A 16,071-nucleotide genomic window follows, 5' to 3' on the forward strand; every position below is an offset into this window, starting at 1 on the left:
CTATGCTTAATTAAACACGACGCCATTAAGGCGTATGGGGGATTGGAGATATAGTCCGTTGCATTTCTAATCAAAGCACTAGATGAAGGTGAATGGTCTGGGTGGGCCCCAGAACCGGTCTCGACTCTGTAGAAAAAAAAAGAAGCTTCTGCGCGTGTGCATAATTAAATCCAGTAGCCCAGTCACTATACTAACAGAGTTATTCCGACTCACAAATTTCTTTAAGATCCGTTTTAATAATATACTACAATTTATGTGTAGGTCCCGAAAATGGTCCCATTCATTTCTGTTTTTAGACTACAAATTTGTACGAATTTATCTCACCAATGTTTTATATATCCAGCCCAATTTAACCTCCTTAAGTTTATCTTCCTAACAATATCTGAAGGGCACAATTATGATGCCCTTACGGTGGTCTCCGTAGTTATGATGGCGAGTTTTCTGATATCTTGGTACGAAAGTTTCGGAGGTAAATACTGCTTACATGTTCCTCCTATCAGATCACTCGGTGTCGTAACCCAGAAAACCACTCCATGAATCTTTACCGAATTAAAAAATTAAAAATCATGCATACAACACGTTTCATTGCGCAACATTCTCCACCCTACCGCGTTCCCTGTGTAGGGCAGAGTTCTCACATATCTCTGTGTCTGCTGGATATACCAGGCAAAGAACAAATTCCCAGGATGAATTATTCCCCATAAAAAGTTTCCAGGTGTACGGAAAACGCCATTGACAGTAAAATTCAGGAAATTAATACTTAAAGCACTTCGTACGCTGTGGTGTAAGAGAATACAGTGCGTTTCGACTTTAGAGCTGTTGTGCTACACTCCATCTACTTTTATCCGTTTGTTGTTCTTTTCTTGTTTTTGCTTCTTGGAGCCTGTGTTTCGGAACCCGGTTCCTTTTCCTCCATCAGGTAACAGAATAAAGTCTCTAACCTCACTCCTGAGACCAGCTAACTAAGAAACCAACGGTGTATAAGGTAAAGCTATCCCTGGACGAGGCCTTGGAGGCCCATAGGGCTGTCAGGCGTCGAGGCTCCCACATTTTCTATGAAAACAGCTCATAGATGGCGGTGAGACTGTCGGCCTTATGCGCCGGTCGCTCTTTACTCTCAGGAAGATTCCTGGTACTCGCTTCTGTTAGAGGCTGACTCGACTCCAGGGCCATAGTGCGTCTCGAAGGATTAAGACAATTGAAAAATCCAATGATCTCATCGGGAATCGAAACTGCGACCTTCCGGCTTGTAGCATAGTGATTCAATCAACTACGCTACCGTGTGCCCCAGCCAAGGGCGTAAAATTCCTAATTTTATTCTGTCACCTGATGATGGAAACGTAACCATCTTCCGAAATATGGTTTAAAAATTGGGACAATGTGGTTAATGTCCAAAACATCAGACAAAAATATGATAAAAAAATAATTTATCATGAGTTTATTCAGTATAAGCAGAATTAGAAAAGGCCCTTAAAACAGAAGCCCCACTGATAACTACATAGAAATAGACACATATTCTGAAGAATTTTAAATTGTTCTACAGACCAGTTGACCATCCTTCTGAGACGGCGAAGTGACTTCCTTTGAAACGTCCGCATTTCCCATTGCTTTATCATCGTCACTTGCTTCTTGCCACTCAGCATCTTTCGTACTCAGCAGAAACGCTGACTAAAACTTCGACATCGGAACTCACAACTTCACACGCTTCTTCGCTAAGTATCCGACGACAAACTAAGATGAGAAAGAACTTTAAATGGCACTACAGAGCGGTGGTCCTCAATCGGTGTTCCGTGGCCTTTAGCAAAGTGCGTTGCGAGTCTTTGATGAGAAGAATGATTATACACAGGGCCAAATTTACGGTTGTGTGGGTAATCAAAATGTGGGGCCCCTATCAGAAACAACAAAATCAGATTATGAAAAATCCTTATAAGTCTCGAAAAGGGCCCAAAGAGAACGAATAAAACCAAGGAGAAGAGTAACTAATGCTGGCCCTGACTTGCTTTTCTTACTCTTTGACCCTCGGGTCTGGTCAAGTGGGATTTGTGGTGGACAAAGTGGCGCTGGGACAGGTTTTCTCCGAGTACTTCGATTTCCCCTGCCAATCTTCATTCCACCAATTGCTCCACAATCAATCTGGGGCTAGTACAATAGGCCAGAAGTGGCCGCAGTACAAGGGACTTAGTCCCACCCCACTAGCAATAAAAAAAATACTCTTTGACCCTGAAAATGTTAGCAATACGTTCCTCCGAAACGTCAGTAAACCTCTATCCGACTACACAGTGTCACACCCAAGATAATATTACTCTCTATAGCGACGGCGATGAGAACCTCAAATTCAACGCTTTTTCTGCAACAGCTTTTTTTATTCCCCTTTGTAGAATAACTTATTATTAAAAAGCAAAAGTAAAGCATCCCTGTAATAGACCGTGGAGGTCCATATGGTTGTAAGATGTCGAGGCTCCCACATTTTCTAGTCAATCGGCTCACAGATGGCGGTGAGGTTGCTAGCCTTAGGCCCCCCATACACACACAGTTTGGCCTTCCGATCGACCTTACAGGCAAAACTGTGACACTTTACCCCTCCCCTTCCTCCCCATACACGCGCAGATAAAGCGGCAGGCTTCATGCCACAATCACGGTCTTCCAGCCTATAATGTTGAGTCACACACATCACGTGCTATGGTCCTGCAGGCAGAACTGACGGACTGACGGGTTTCCCACAGGCCAACAGTCCAAACGATTGGCCGGCCGGCCGCACCACACATGTCAGTTTTGCCTTTCAGTCTTCAACTGTGCAGGCCGAACTAGAGGCCAAACTGTGTGTGTATGGGGGCCCTTACGCATCAAGCTATGCCTGTGACAGGCCGTGGAGGTCCATATGGTTGTGAGACGTCAAGGCTCCCACATTTTCCAGACAATCGGCTAACAGAAGACGGTGAGGCTGTCGGCCCTACGCGCCGGCAGCCCTTTACTCCCAGGAAGATTCCTGGTACTCATTACTGTTAAAGACTGAGCCGACCCCAGGACCATAGTACGGCTGCAAGGATTAGACATATTTTAAGTTTCATATGCCGTCCCCATATTCTTCTGATTTTTATATTACGGAAGTATCCACATGTAAGGATCTACACTAGTGACATAAAGCTAAATTGTTCCTGCATTCGGATAATGACGCAATACTACATAGCTATGTGAAGTCTCAATTAAGCAGTAGCTGGCCCCTTTCTACTTCAGTCCACACGCCTATGCTGCAAAAGAGAAGAGGAAATGACAAATAATCTCAAAGAGTGACGATCTGCAGCTTCCTCTTAGTATAGTATGTTTAAGAATGTGTTTAGTGCTACTCCCTTTTTCAAAGAAACAAACATTTGCTGCCAAAATCACCTTAAACCTGTGAATATTACACAAATGAATACAGAAATGATAAATATATTATATTACGAGTAGTTCTGCACAATTCAAATACAGACTCAAGTATTTTCCCTTATAAAAATTAAAACAGACAGAGCGAAGCAAAAATTATGAATTCAGGAAGATGTACTAGACAAAAACGTTCTTGTACTGCGTATCTCGAAAATTGATAAACATCCTTGATATATTTAAACATTGCAAATTTAAAAAAGCAAAGTTGTCCTTGTGCTTAATTAAACACTACGTAATGAGAAAGTACGGGGGAGTAGAGATCTGTCTCCACCACTATTAGCCTCGACACCAGATGGTTTGTGGTCAATTTCATGATCCTGTCGGTTTACCCCGGGGAAAGAGACCCTGGTATCAACTGACTAGGACATATAAAGACCGTAAAGCCGGTCTGGAAGCTATGGAGAAAAGAAAAATCTCTAGCACCCTGATGCGAATTGAACCCCTGTCCCACGGTTGCCAAGCTCGTAGCCTAGGTGCTAATCGTGCGAATTATTCCGGTTAAACACTGCAAATACAGAAGCGTATCGTTTTCCAAAGCTGAACAGCCATTCATATCATGTAACATGATGGACGCTGCAATGTCACTTGTATGATTTCTTCGAATGAACGATACGGAACGTACTGAATCGATGATTTACTTCACCGCCATCTGTGAGCCGAATGTCCAGAAAATGTGGGAGCCTCGTTGTCTCACAACCCTATGGGCCTCCACGGCCTGTTACAGGGATAGCTTTTAACTGAATCGAAGATTTGCTTTCGGATTGAAACATAACGCACAAATTTTATTTTAACGGCCTTCTATCACTATACATGTAGATTTTATATGTGAAAGTTATAAAAATCTGTGACTAAGGTTACATTCCGCAAACACTTCACATTTCACGCCGTATCCTCCCGTTACGCACTCGTTCACCAAGCAACACTGTCACAGTTCTATCTTGCTGTCGGCACGTGACAATACTGGACGACTCATCACTGGTGATCCAGAACATGGGAGGCTACAAGTGGTATAAATAAAGCAGCAATGATACAGTGCGCCGCGGAATGTGGTGCTTATTCCACATTCATGTTCTGTGGTGTCTACATGAATATAGGCTACTTAACACGTGGAAGCCTGAAAGAAGAGTGACACAGCGGACAGAGAGAAGACACAGTGAAGAGGGGAGAGGGAATAGGGAGAGAGTATATTTTACGGGAGGAAACGGGAAAGTTTACAAAGAGTTGTATCTTCTGGGATTTAGAACCGTGTAGTCCGTTGAAAGTCAACGGACTACACGATGCTACATCCCAGAATACAGAATTTTTCATGACCACCGCTGTGAGAACCTCAAAATCTATATAGTAGTTACAGGTTTTAAAGACCAGATACCACTCGTCCTTCTTGTAAACAGGGTTGGAAAGAGGGTAAAGCGTTGAGCAGTAGACTTTCTTAACGTTATTTGAGGAGGAAAAGAGTTAAGCGGGGGTATATTTCAGTTCCATTGGAAGCGTGACAATTTCACCTAAATAATATTTAAAAATTAAGTTTCTACCTCGTAGAAAACACTGAGTCTCCAGTATAAAGAAATTGTCAATGCTGCTTAGAAAAAAAAAGGCCCCTTGTGTAGCTCAGTGTACGCGTCGAATGGTAGGACAATTAGCGCATAATGAATTAGAAAATATAAGGAATCGGTAGTGAAATAATCTGAAGTACTATCCTAGCATTTGTCCACAGAATCTGAGGAAAACCACCAAATACTTGTCAGGATAGTCGGTCTCCAAACCGAGATTTGAACCCTAGACATTTCGAATATGAGGCAACTGTGGCCTGTGGTCCCTAAAAGTTAACATAAACCTTCTTCGGCTATACAAATACGACAGACAAGAACTTGAAAACAGTAATTTCTGTGATCACGGGTAGATATTTTTTTTCCCCAGGAAGGGAAAGGGGGAGGCATCCAGAAAATTTTCTTATAAACTCACGTTTAACCTGTTTCCGATTATGCTTACTGACCAACCTAGAGTATTCCGGAAGGAAGAATATTAACAGATACAAAGGTCAATATTCTGGGAGATCACAGTTTCGGTCATTCTAAGCAAAAAAATGTATATGTACATGTGTCCTATTCCGAACGGTTTCCGAGATAGAGCTATTTCACTGTACATTTCCAAAATTGCTGATAAAGAGATATTACGTGCTGTTGTTCAAGTGACAAAGTTGGTACAGTTTACCTAGCATAATACATTTTCGAAAATTCCACCGTCAACATCAATGCACTTTGCAACTCGTGTGAGGACGTGGCGTCTTGCTCGGGTGTACAGTGTACTGTAAAGTGAAACAGCTCTATCTCGGAAACCGTTCGGAATAGGAATGACGGATACTATGACCTCCCAGAATATTAACCTTTCCTCCTAGGACAACCCGTATATACGGGTAAGATTAGGTTTCCACGTCGGTGACTATGAAGACTGCCGTCTTCTGGGGTGTAGCGCCGTGTAGATCTGGTATGAACCGACGTTTCGGAGGAACGTCGGTTCACACAAGATCTACACGGCGCTACATCCCAGATGACGGAATTCTTCATCCTGTATATAAATTTGATTTGTTATTACTAATATTTTGTATATTTCTTTCCTTTTTCAACTTCAATGTCCCCCCACCAAAGAAAAATGCATGAAGGAAGGCATGTGCCTGGCTTGCCCATGTCTGGTACGTATACGAAGATAATCTCGTCTCAGAATAAGTATCCGACTAGAGGAACCGCCGGAAGTCCACAAGGATGTTGCTGACACTCAAAACGAAGTAGGGAAACCGGAATATAACATAAAAACCATCGTATCATTAGCAACGCATATGCTGGCCATATCTCCATTATAGCGTACAGAGTTAGTCACACATGACATCACGACCCACACACATGCACAGTCTGCATATAACTTGCTGCCACTTGCTTTCTCATTCAAAATATGGCTCGTTGCCCACACACTGCGACCCAAGTCACATGCACGTTACATAATATTGCGACATGCACAGCCAATACCAAATAACAGCTGTGTAAACAGGCGACAGTACAACAACCGTTGCGGACACGTTGTCTTCCCGGCAACTCGCAGGACTGCGGTGAAGGTATTCGAACCCGCCTCTGAATATCTCCCCCATCGCCCTGCGAGTCGTGGGAGGAGACGAAAAGCGAACCCAGTACCTGAGGGGCCACCCTGTCCCTGGGGGATATAAATACAGAGACCGGGCCTTCCAGGTTTGGGGAGTCTCGAATCTGAGACAGTAAAATACGGTCATGAGTTCAGCGGGACTCGGATCCCAGAATCACTGCGCTGGCGAGAACCAGCAGCATTTGTAAACGGCAGACCCGTCCTCTCGTCAGAGAGGTTGCCCCACATCAACAAACCCATAACTTTCTGACAGTAAAAAAAATGGTCTTGGGCCACAGACACCGAGAAAGACTGGCCAACTGACCGTCGGTCGTACCATAACTTTGACTTTGAGTTGTTGGTTGAATAGTTGAGAGTTGCAGTTGTGAGATGAGAGAAGCTGGTAGCTGAGGCCGGAGACAGTTCGGGAACTCAGAGGAAGATGAACGTCCACCGTTGGAAGCCATTACCAAGCAACGGCTAGTGATGACTGAGATTTTATGTGTGCTGTAATTACAGTGATCTTTCGAGAGTGTAACTCAGTGGGATTTTCAGAGTTATTTGTAATTACGAGTGTAAGTGTCCAATAAATCCAGTTACAAATCCAAACCTCGTCTTTAGTCATAATCACGTGACAATATACAGTATATTCCTCTTGAAATGTTATGTATTTTTAAATAAAAAATGTTCGAAGTTATAATGCCCAACACCAAGCCAAATGTAGCCGATCTTCATCACATAAAACAGTGCTTGCAATTCGTAACTCTAAAAGACAAGATATGGCACATAAAGGCTATGGCAAAAAGTTGGACAATGCTTTCGATGGCGAACACTAAATACGTTACGTTACGAGTTCTCATATTTTCTGATGCTGAGCCCTCACTTAAACAGATATAGGCCGCGTCATAGCTCAAGCGGTTAGTCGCTGGCTTCCCACCGCGGCGGCCCGGGTTCGATCCCGGGTCAGGTCAAGTGGGATTTGTGGTGGACAAAGTGGCGCTGGGGCAGGTTTTCTCCAAGTACTTCAGTTTCCCCTGCCAATCTTCATTCCGCCAATTGCTCCACAATCACCCTCACCTATCATCTGGGTCTAATACAATAGGCCAGAAGTGGCCGCAGTACAAGGGACTTAGTCCCACCCCACTAGCATTAAAAAACTAAACAGATATATAAATTCGTGCGACCTACCACTAGCTCTGCCGGTCAGCTAAAAATGAAGTCCTGAACACTGTTGTAGGTTCTTAACGGATTGTAGGGTGGCAGCAGCGACCTAAATAACTTTACAACCTCTCTAAATCTACACTAAGCTATGAAACGTTCTCGTACATTCAAAAAAAGTTCAGTTCCGCATATTTCTGCACGTCCCTAATAGGCTGTACGGTGACAACCTTCTGTAAGGAATAAAATCTTCCTGCAGCCACGAAAAAAATCACAAAACTGGGTGTGAATAGGACCATATTTCAAATAATTCTTGAGAACTCCGCAACACCATTTAGAGTAGATCACGACCAAGCGTTTGATTCTTTAGAAGGATTATTTACTTTATTTATTTACTGTTTATTTAACGACGCTGTCAGTATCTAAGACTATGTAGCGTCGAATGGTAGGAAGACTGATGAATAATTAATTGGAAAGTACGTCTCCTCCTCCTTCTTCTTCTGTTGCTCCCACTTGGAGCATACAGCATCCGTGAAACGCTCGTTTCACTTCAGTTTCTTAATATTAGACAGTCGGTAGGACTCCTTGGAAGGGGAATCAGCCCGTCGCAAGGCCGCTACCTGCACAAACAGGCATCCATGCCTTGAGTGGGATTGGAACACACGACCCCAGTGTTCAAGCAAGCGAAGACATTTCACTCCTTAGGCCGCGCGGCCGCTGTAAGCGGCTAACTGGAAGTACTAGCCCGTTATTTTTGCCTTCATAGACTGAGAGAAACCTCAAGGTGGTTGGAATTCCAGCCGAGATACGAACAAGGTACTATCCAATACATGTCAGTTGGATTGTGGAGTTCTGGCAGTCTCACTCTGACACAGAGAAAACGATAACCCACATCTCAAAAATTTTAGATCAACATAATTAAGTCATAACAATCAATCTCCCCTTAAAATTCTACTTTTCATCTCTTTATCTTGTGGCTAATCTGCGCGTTAGGAAACGCGGCGCGACAACAGAAACAAATTCATTTTTAGAGCTGATCGGGGGGACGAGACCCACAGCTAGACAAGAGAAAATGCTGATCCACCACTGTCTGGTCATCAGATTTTCAAAATATTATCGGCCCCTCTGTGCGTGTGTGTAAAAGGCTGAGCATCACTGGTCTAAATAATTCTGCTAGTTACCATGGCAACTTTGAAGGTTTATCCATGCCTATGTCAAAGCAAAGTTACTGTAGAAAGTGAAGAAACTTTCTCTACACACCTTGTAACACCCGTTTGACACGCAATCTCAAGACATCTCCAATATATTTATTTCGGGGAGTTCGACAGGCTTTGACTCTGCATTTTACTCACAGGATATACGAGTATTTACGTAAGATGTTCGTAACACTGTCATAACAAAGAGTGATTATTTTCCTAAATAGCATTAACCGACTAGTCTTGACAACGGAGGCGAAGTGTTCTGTGTGAGGTATGAACTGAGTTTTAAATATTATAACAGATGAAAGGTTAAAATCAACGAACACTGCTGAAATTTCACAACCAGGCCCCTCCAAATAACGAACTACAAGTAACATAATGAAAGAAGTGTTTGTTTTGCCGGACTGTACACAACCCAAACAAATGGACGTGGTCAGATAAAAAGGTCGGAAAGAGAGCAAAGGCCCCTTACATGTAATCCCCCCCCCCTCGGCTATCATATTAAAGGGGGAAGGATGATAAAATGCTGAGATAGAAATGAAAGGGGAACTGTCAAGAAAATTAACGTTACTCAGACACAAGCAACAGCCCTGAACGCAGCTTCCTATGGCACCGAAGCTTATAACGAGGGACTAAATGTTCAATGGCTGGATTATTAAGAATTATAACGGATTAAATCGGTAAAGTAAGATTTAAGGTTTTCACGGCGGTGACTATGAAGAATGCCGTCTTCTAGGATATGGCGCGGTGTAGATCTTGTGTGAACCGACGTTTCGGAGGAGCATATCGCCTCCGAAACATCGGTTCACAAAAGATATACACGGCGCCACATCCCAGAAGACGGTATGCTTCATATCGGTAAAGGTTCTCGTTTCTGTTGGGGAGGTGGCCGGTTCGAATCTCGTCCGATGCACAGACTATCTTGGTTGAAATTTTCATGGTTTTCCTCAATCCTCCAGGGAAATGTCAGGATAACACTTCAAATTACGCCACAATCGCATCCATCCAAATTCTAATTACAATTATGAAGCTCTCAATTTTTCTCCACCCTCTTGTTATATATTTATACTTACGTTAAACAGTTTCCTCAGAATGCTGTTCTCTGACACTTTCAACTTATGATCTTCGTTTTATGTGAGAGACCAAGTTCCATATCCATACAAAACAAGAGAGAAAATTGCGTTTTTACATTTTACTCCTTAAGACTTGTGGCCAGAAGTCAAGAATCTACTATTACTGCGGGTATTGGAGACTAGTGTGTTACATGAAGCACATTTCGAATTCGAAAAAAAAAAAACTAGCAAAGACCCCGGCATGGGTAGGGTTAGGGAACCCAGGAATATTGACCCACTTTCTTTATTTTGAAAAAGTAAATCCCGAATGCGAGTCTAGAGCTTTACCGCTAGGCAAATCCGCTGAGTGGTACCTTTATTGTAGTATTTTATATTATTAGAACAAAAATAAGCTTCCTCTGAATCCAAAATTCAATTCGGCGTAAATAAAAAGGATTTATTAGGAGCCGAATTCAATTAAATATCGTAAAATATTGTCGCGTGTATCGTCGACTAAAGACGGGGTTCGGATTGGTAACTGGATTTAATGACCACTTACAGGACGTAACTACAATTAATTATAACACTTCCAAGATTACTGTAATTGTAACACATAAATAAAGTCTTCTATATCTGCTTACACTAATCGTTGCTAGGTAACAGATCTCAATAATGGCTATTCCTCTGCAAAGTTTTCCATATCCGTTTCCTGGCAGCGGATTTTAAAACAGGATCTATAACTGTCACACTCCAGACATCACTGCACTACAGCACATATAAAGTCTTCAAATCACATGTTAAGCCTACTTCTTCTTCTACTACTACGAACTTCCCGTGGCTACCTCCTACCGAGAACTGAATGACTCGTAGTCAAAGTACCGAGGACTGAATTTTAGTCAAAGTCAAAGTCACACTGCGACTGACGGTCAGTCAGTAAGTCCTGGGGCTCTCTTGTGTAATAAAGATCTTGAATGAATGTGATTGAAAGTCATATGTGATATTACTCTTACAGAAAGAAATGTTTATATCAAATTTTATCAGAATCTTTTAAAAAACATATAAATACACATGTAAAGGTTCTATTAAGCCCGTAAACAAAGCGGCTCTCAAAACAAAACGAAATGAATTAAATTTATATGTGGCAACAACACAAAACCTAGGAGTTGTACATTTTCTACCATGAAGATTGAGGTAGCATATTCCTACAAAATGTTGGCACCAATCTACTAAACTACAGAGCGGCCTCCGTAGTCTAGGGGTAACGTTCCCACCTCATGACTCAAGGTACGCGGGTTCAAACCCGGCGGAGGTCGTGGAATTTTTAAGGGCGGAAAAATTCATGGAACAAGTCCTCCGTGGGTCCCGTGTCATAGATTTACGGCACGTAAAAGCTCCTCATGTCTCTAGGAGACCTCTGAGCAAAATTAGGCAACAATTTCCCGCCCAAGTAGTTTCCAATGCCTGTAGAAGAGGGGGGAAATATCAGGTACCGACGGCCGACCTCGTTGGCTGAACGGGGTTGATAGCACGCACCCGTACCGGTAGGGTATGGCGACAGTAGAAATTAAAGGGGAAGCACAATGGACAAATAACTGGTCTAAGTGCATGGGGAAACCCACCCCCTCTAATAATAATAATAATAATAATAATAATAATAATAAAATACTAAACTACAGAATGTAAAATCCCAGAAAACAATAATCATCACAGTCACCGCCATCAAACCCTCAAATTTGAGAGAGAGAAAAAAAAAGGTAAAGCTATCCTTTTAACAAGCCCATAGGGTTGTGAGATGTTGAGGCTCTCACATTTTCTAGACAATCGGATCACAGATGGTGGTGAGGTCAGCCTTATGTGCCGGCCTTCCTTTATCGCCAGGAAGATTCCTGGTACTCATTTCTGTCAGAGGCTGAGTCAATCCAAGATCCACAGTGAGGCTGGAAGGATGAGGTCAATCGTAAAAACCAATGACCTCATCGGGAATCGAACCCGTGACCTTCCCTCTTGGAGCATAGTGCCCACCCCCTCCAAATTTGAGATATATTTTACTAAATGTTTCCTTCATAAAAATTGGTTCCGATAAAGGTTAATCGTGGCTTTGAACATTATTTTGATGACTAGCCAACTTGAGTTCAGGTTTCAGTTCAATACAATACCCAGTCTGATTCAGCTGTTTCAGCATAACACATTAAAGTGAATGTTAAAATGCACCCAAGCCTTATATTATTCTTGAAATTAATCCCTACAGTTACAAATGTGGCTCCAGACTAGAAAGACATAAAATTTCAGTGCTCTGGACATAACATCTAAATTTATTATTCAATTTAAGTAAGTATTCTGGGATAACTCTGGTAGTTTAGCGAGAAGCTATGGGCTGGATGACCGAGGAACTGGTGTTCGATTCTCAGCAGGGGAAAGAGATTCTTCTTTTGTCTCCCACATCCAGACTGGCCCTGAGGCCCCCGAGCTTCCTATAGAGTACGCACAAGGGGCTCTATTCCCAGGGGTAAAGTAACAGGGGGATGAAACTGACCATTCGCCTCCATCTAGTGCAAAGGTCAAGAATTACAGAGCTATAACTCTACTCTCCCATGTATCTTCATGACGTGGTGCTTATTTTATTAAGCACAGGGAAAACTTAACATTTTTCCCCCTTAATCATTCTGAACACATAAAAATTCTATCTTTTCTCATACTAAACTCAGTGATGCATAACAATTCAATTAGGAAATAAATTACATTGAAGCTACAGATTTGGTGTTTTACTGCATTACATGACAAAGCTGAGAGCGCATCTGCTGACCGGAAGGTATGGCACTAGCAGCAATCTGGCATAACAGGAAGAGACAATGAGCGGAAGGTTTGTCTATGAAGCAATATACGTGAAATCACAGATGTGCTGAACACACAGCTCAGAGTCTGAAGGGATGGAGAGGTAGGGAGAGCAATACACACGTCTTTCACACAGACAGGTTTGGCAAACAGCACTTTTCAGAAGTAGATGAATGTAAGTACTGCCCATATAGCAATCCTGAGAAGTTTCTGCATAAACTGACAAGAGCTAGAGTGATCGAGAGGGGTGGGTGCAGCTCCAAAATAGCCTCTTCCCATAAGATATCCCTTTTATGGAATCTCAGGTACAGCAATCAAATTAATGACATCATACCTTGAAAACAGATATCAAAGAACAATTATGAAAGATATTAAACTTAATAAAGTATTTTCAAAATGGGAGCAGGTGAAACATGGAGTTCCACAGGGATCTATATTGGCACCACTATTATTTCTTATTTACATAAATGATTTCCCATTTTCCTTAAAGAAATTAACTCAACCTATATTATTTATGGATGACACAAATAAAGTAAAAAGTAAAAGTAAAGCTATCCCTGTAACAGGCCATGAAGGCCCATAGGGTTGTGAGACGTTGAGGGTCCCACTATTATTATATCTAATTTGAGTCCTGAAGAATTTAAAAGTAATATTATTTCAGTTTTTAATGAAATAGGAACTCTTTAACTCTAAACTGTGATAAAACACATTTCTTACAATTCTTTTTAAACAAGCATAGAGAAATAGAAATCCAAATTACATTAACCAACTCATTAATTACTAACATCAAATGCTCTAAATTTTTGGGAATAAATATTGATAGCACCCTGTCTTGGAAGAATAATATTACTGTGTTATCATCAAGATTAAATACGGCTTGTTTTTCAATAAGGGTAATAAAGCCCTTTATATCATTACATTCAATAAAGATGATTTACTACTCTTATGTACATTCTATACTGAAGTATGACATTATTTTTGGGGTAATGCCCCCCTTACTATGAGTCTCTTTAAAATTCAAAAAAGAATCATAAGAGTTATGTCTGGATCAGGCAAATTTGATTCATGTCGGGATTTGTTCAAAAACATTACAAATATTGCCACTCCAGTCTCAACATACTTTTTCCTTACTTCTTTTCGTTATTAAGAATAAAAATTACTTTACATTATGATATTAATACCCGCTATAATTATAATTTATACTTACCCTCTACAAATTTATCAATAGTACAAAAAGGAGTGCTGTTCTCTGGAAGTAAGATTTATAATCAGTTACCTTTGAATATTAAATTGTTATCTAAAGACATTAAGCAATTCAATCTTTACTGAGAAACTATCTCATTGAACATACATTTTGTAGCATTCATGAATTTTACAAAACAACTTCCCAATGAATACCTTTACATTGTTTAGTTAATAGTTGTAATTTACTTTTATTACCAAATTTGTATTAATTCTATGTAAAATTGTTTCAGATGGCTACTGTAAGATTTATGACATGTATATGAGATTTACTCTTATACTATTGTTTTATATTTATAATGACAGTTTCTATATCCTATAGGTCATTTGACCTTGTATGGATTAATGGAATGTAATTCAATAATAATAATAATAATAATAATAATAATAATTTAAAACTTCTGTATACATTTCTTACAACTGCAATAAATGCTAAATGTGTAATCCATCCCAAAACAACCATACAATACTGTGACCACACATAGCTACACTTACATTTCGATTTTACTGAAGTACCTGACCAAACATGGGCCATGTCATTGTTCAGGCATTCAAATGCTAGCTACTTATTTCAGGGCCTCTGGGTCCATCCCAGGGAACTTTATGCAAGCTGTGTGGTAAAAAAAAATGGCACTGGAGCATATTTTCTTCAGTTTCTCCCTGCTAATTATCATATAACCATTGCTCTATACTTGTCCATCATCACCCACTGAAGCGTGTGACAGCCCTGACAGAGCCACTGTCATATTTTTGGTTTTACAGCTGGAAGCTTCATCTCTAACCCAGCATTTAGCTAGTAACAGTAAGGAAGTTAAGACAATAAGCCAATGTACACAACCTAATCCTCCTAACACATCAGCAGAACTTGGTCATACTTACTAGTAATAATCAATCAGAAACTATTTTAACTTACCTAATGCATCTAATCACTCTATTGTAAAGATGCACCTCTTCACAGCCTCCACATTTTAATCACCATAACAGTACCAGGTGATATACACAAAGTCTGAAGCACTGAATCAAACCAACACTACTCAAAAAAACTCTGAATCACAAGAACAGGACCTACAAATTTATTTACTTCTGCAGATAATGTTGACAAGCAAATCTCTTTCAGAAATATTTACAGACCTGGACTGAAAAAATACTTATCACTAGTACCATAATTATCAAAACTTAAAAACAGTAATAGAAGGTCAAATATAAACTTACATACCTGTCAATATATCCATCTCCATCCCCATCACAAGCTTGGAAAAGTTTTCTAACTCTTTCTTCATCACACATAGAACTTGCATCTTCGCTGCCTCCAAATAACTCAGACTGCTGCTCCAAATTATCTGCCATTTTCTCACTAGAGTACACTCTTCCACTAAAAAGTCTCTGCCGATTTTATTAGTGTCATAAGCTGCACATATGTTTGCATGTCAAACATATATGGCACACATAACCTCACTTGCACATATTTTTGGCGCACTACAAGAGCTGAACTTTTCAACTCACATGAGCACTCGGACTGACGTTGTCACTATGAATTTTATTCAGTTAGTTGTTTTTCTTATTTTAAATTGTATTTTCAATTCAGCTTTATTCAAATTTGTACACTCGCTTCACAACATCAAATTAGTCTCTTCTGTGGCATTACTTTAAAATCTCAAGGCTTGTTCTGCTGTAGTTATAATTATGTATCAGTTTTAAAAATAAATCTCATAACAATATTACTACTAATTATTCAGCACAGTGGTCATTTTAACATACCACACCTCCCTGTCAACCCATGGTTTCATTTTCCATGGCCTTCTATACGTTCTATACATACATCATACACCTTCTTTACCGTGGGCATATATTGTATTACTTTATCAGCTTCTTTCCACACCGGCTCAAACATGATACATTTCTTTCGTTCTCCTTTTCTGTAAATACAAAAGTACAATTAGTCATCTATTTGCGAGGTGACCTTGTCATTGTAGTGAATATTGTCATCTGTTGTCTGTTTTCTAGAACTACATTGGTTTGCGCACTACTGCCGAAAA

The 16,071-nt window shown here is 40.6% G+C and overlaps 1 protein-coding gene across 8 annotated transcripts in view; it reads right to left on the reverse strand.

The window, feature by feature from the left end:
• Positions 1 to 16,041, reverse strand: part of LOC111866703 (colorectal mutant cancer protein) — a 109,222-nt gene extending 93,181 nt beyond the window's left edge. For 2 of the 8 annotated variants that reach the window (XM_023855894.2, XM_023855893.2), the window contains exon 1: positions 15,252 to 16,041. In XM_023855894.2, coding sequence (XP_023711662.1) covers positions 15,252 to 15,382 — 131 coding nt within the window. In that variant the 5' untranslated portion in view covers positions 15,383 to 16,041. Of the gene's footprint in view, positions 1 to 1,545; positions 2,075 to 4,200; positions 4,219 to 4,281; positions 4,431 to 15,251 lie in introns of those variants that run through there. The other 6 variants (XM_023855895.2, XM_023855898.2, XM_023855897.2 and 3 more) reach the window with 6 other exon arrangements.
• Between the last annotated feature and the right edge of the window lie 30 nt (positions 16,042 to 16,071).

Source organism: Cryptotermes secundus, unplaced genomic scaffold, assembly GCF_002891405.2.
Source record: "Cryptotermes secundus unplaced genomic scaffold, Csec_1.0 scaffold66, whole genome shotgun sequence".
In the NCBI taxonomy this organism is placed as follows: domain Eukaryota; kingdom Metazoa; phylum Arthropoda; class Insecta; order Blattodea; family Kalotermitidae; genus Cryptotermes; species Cryptotermes secundus.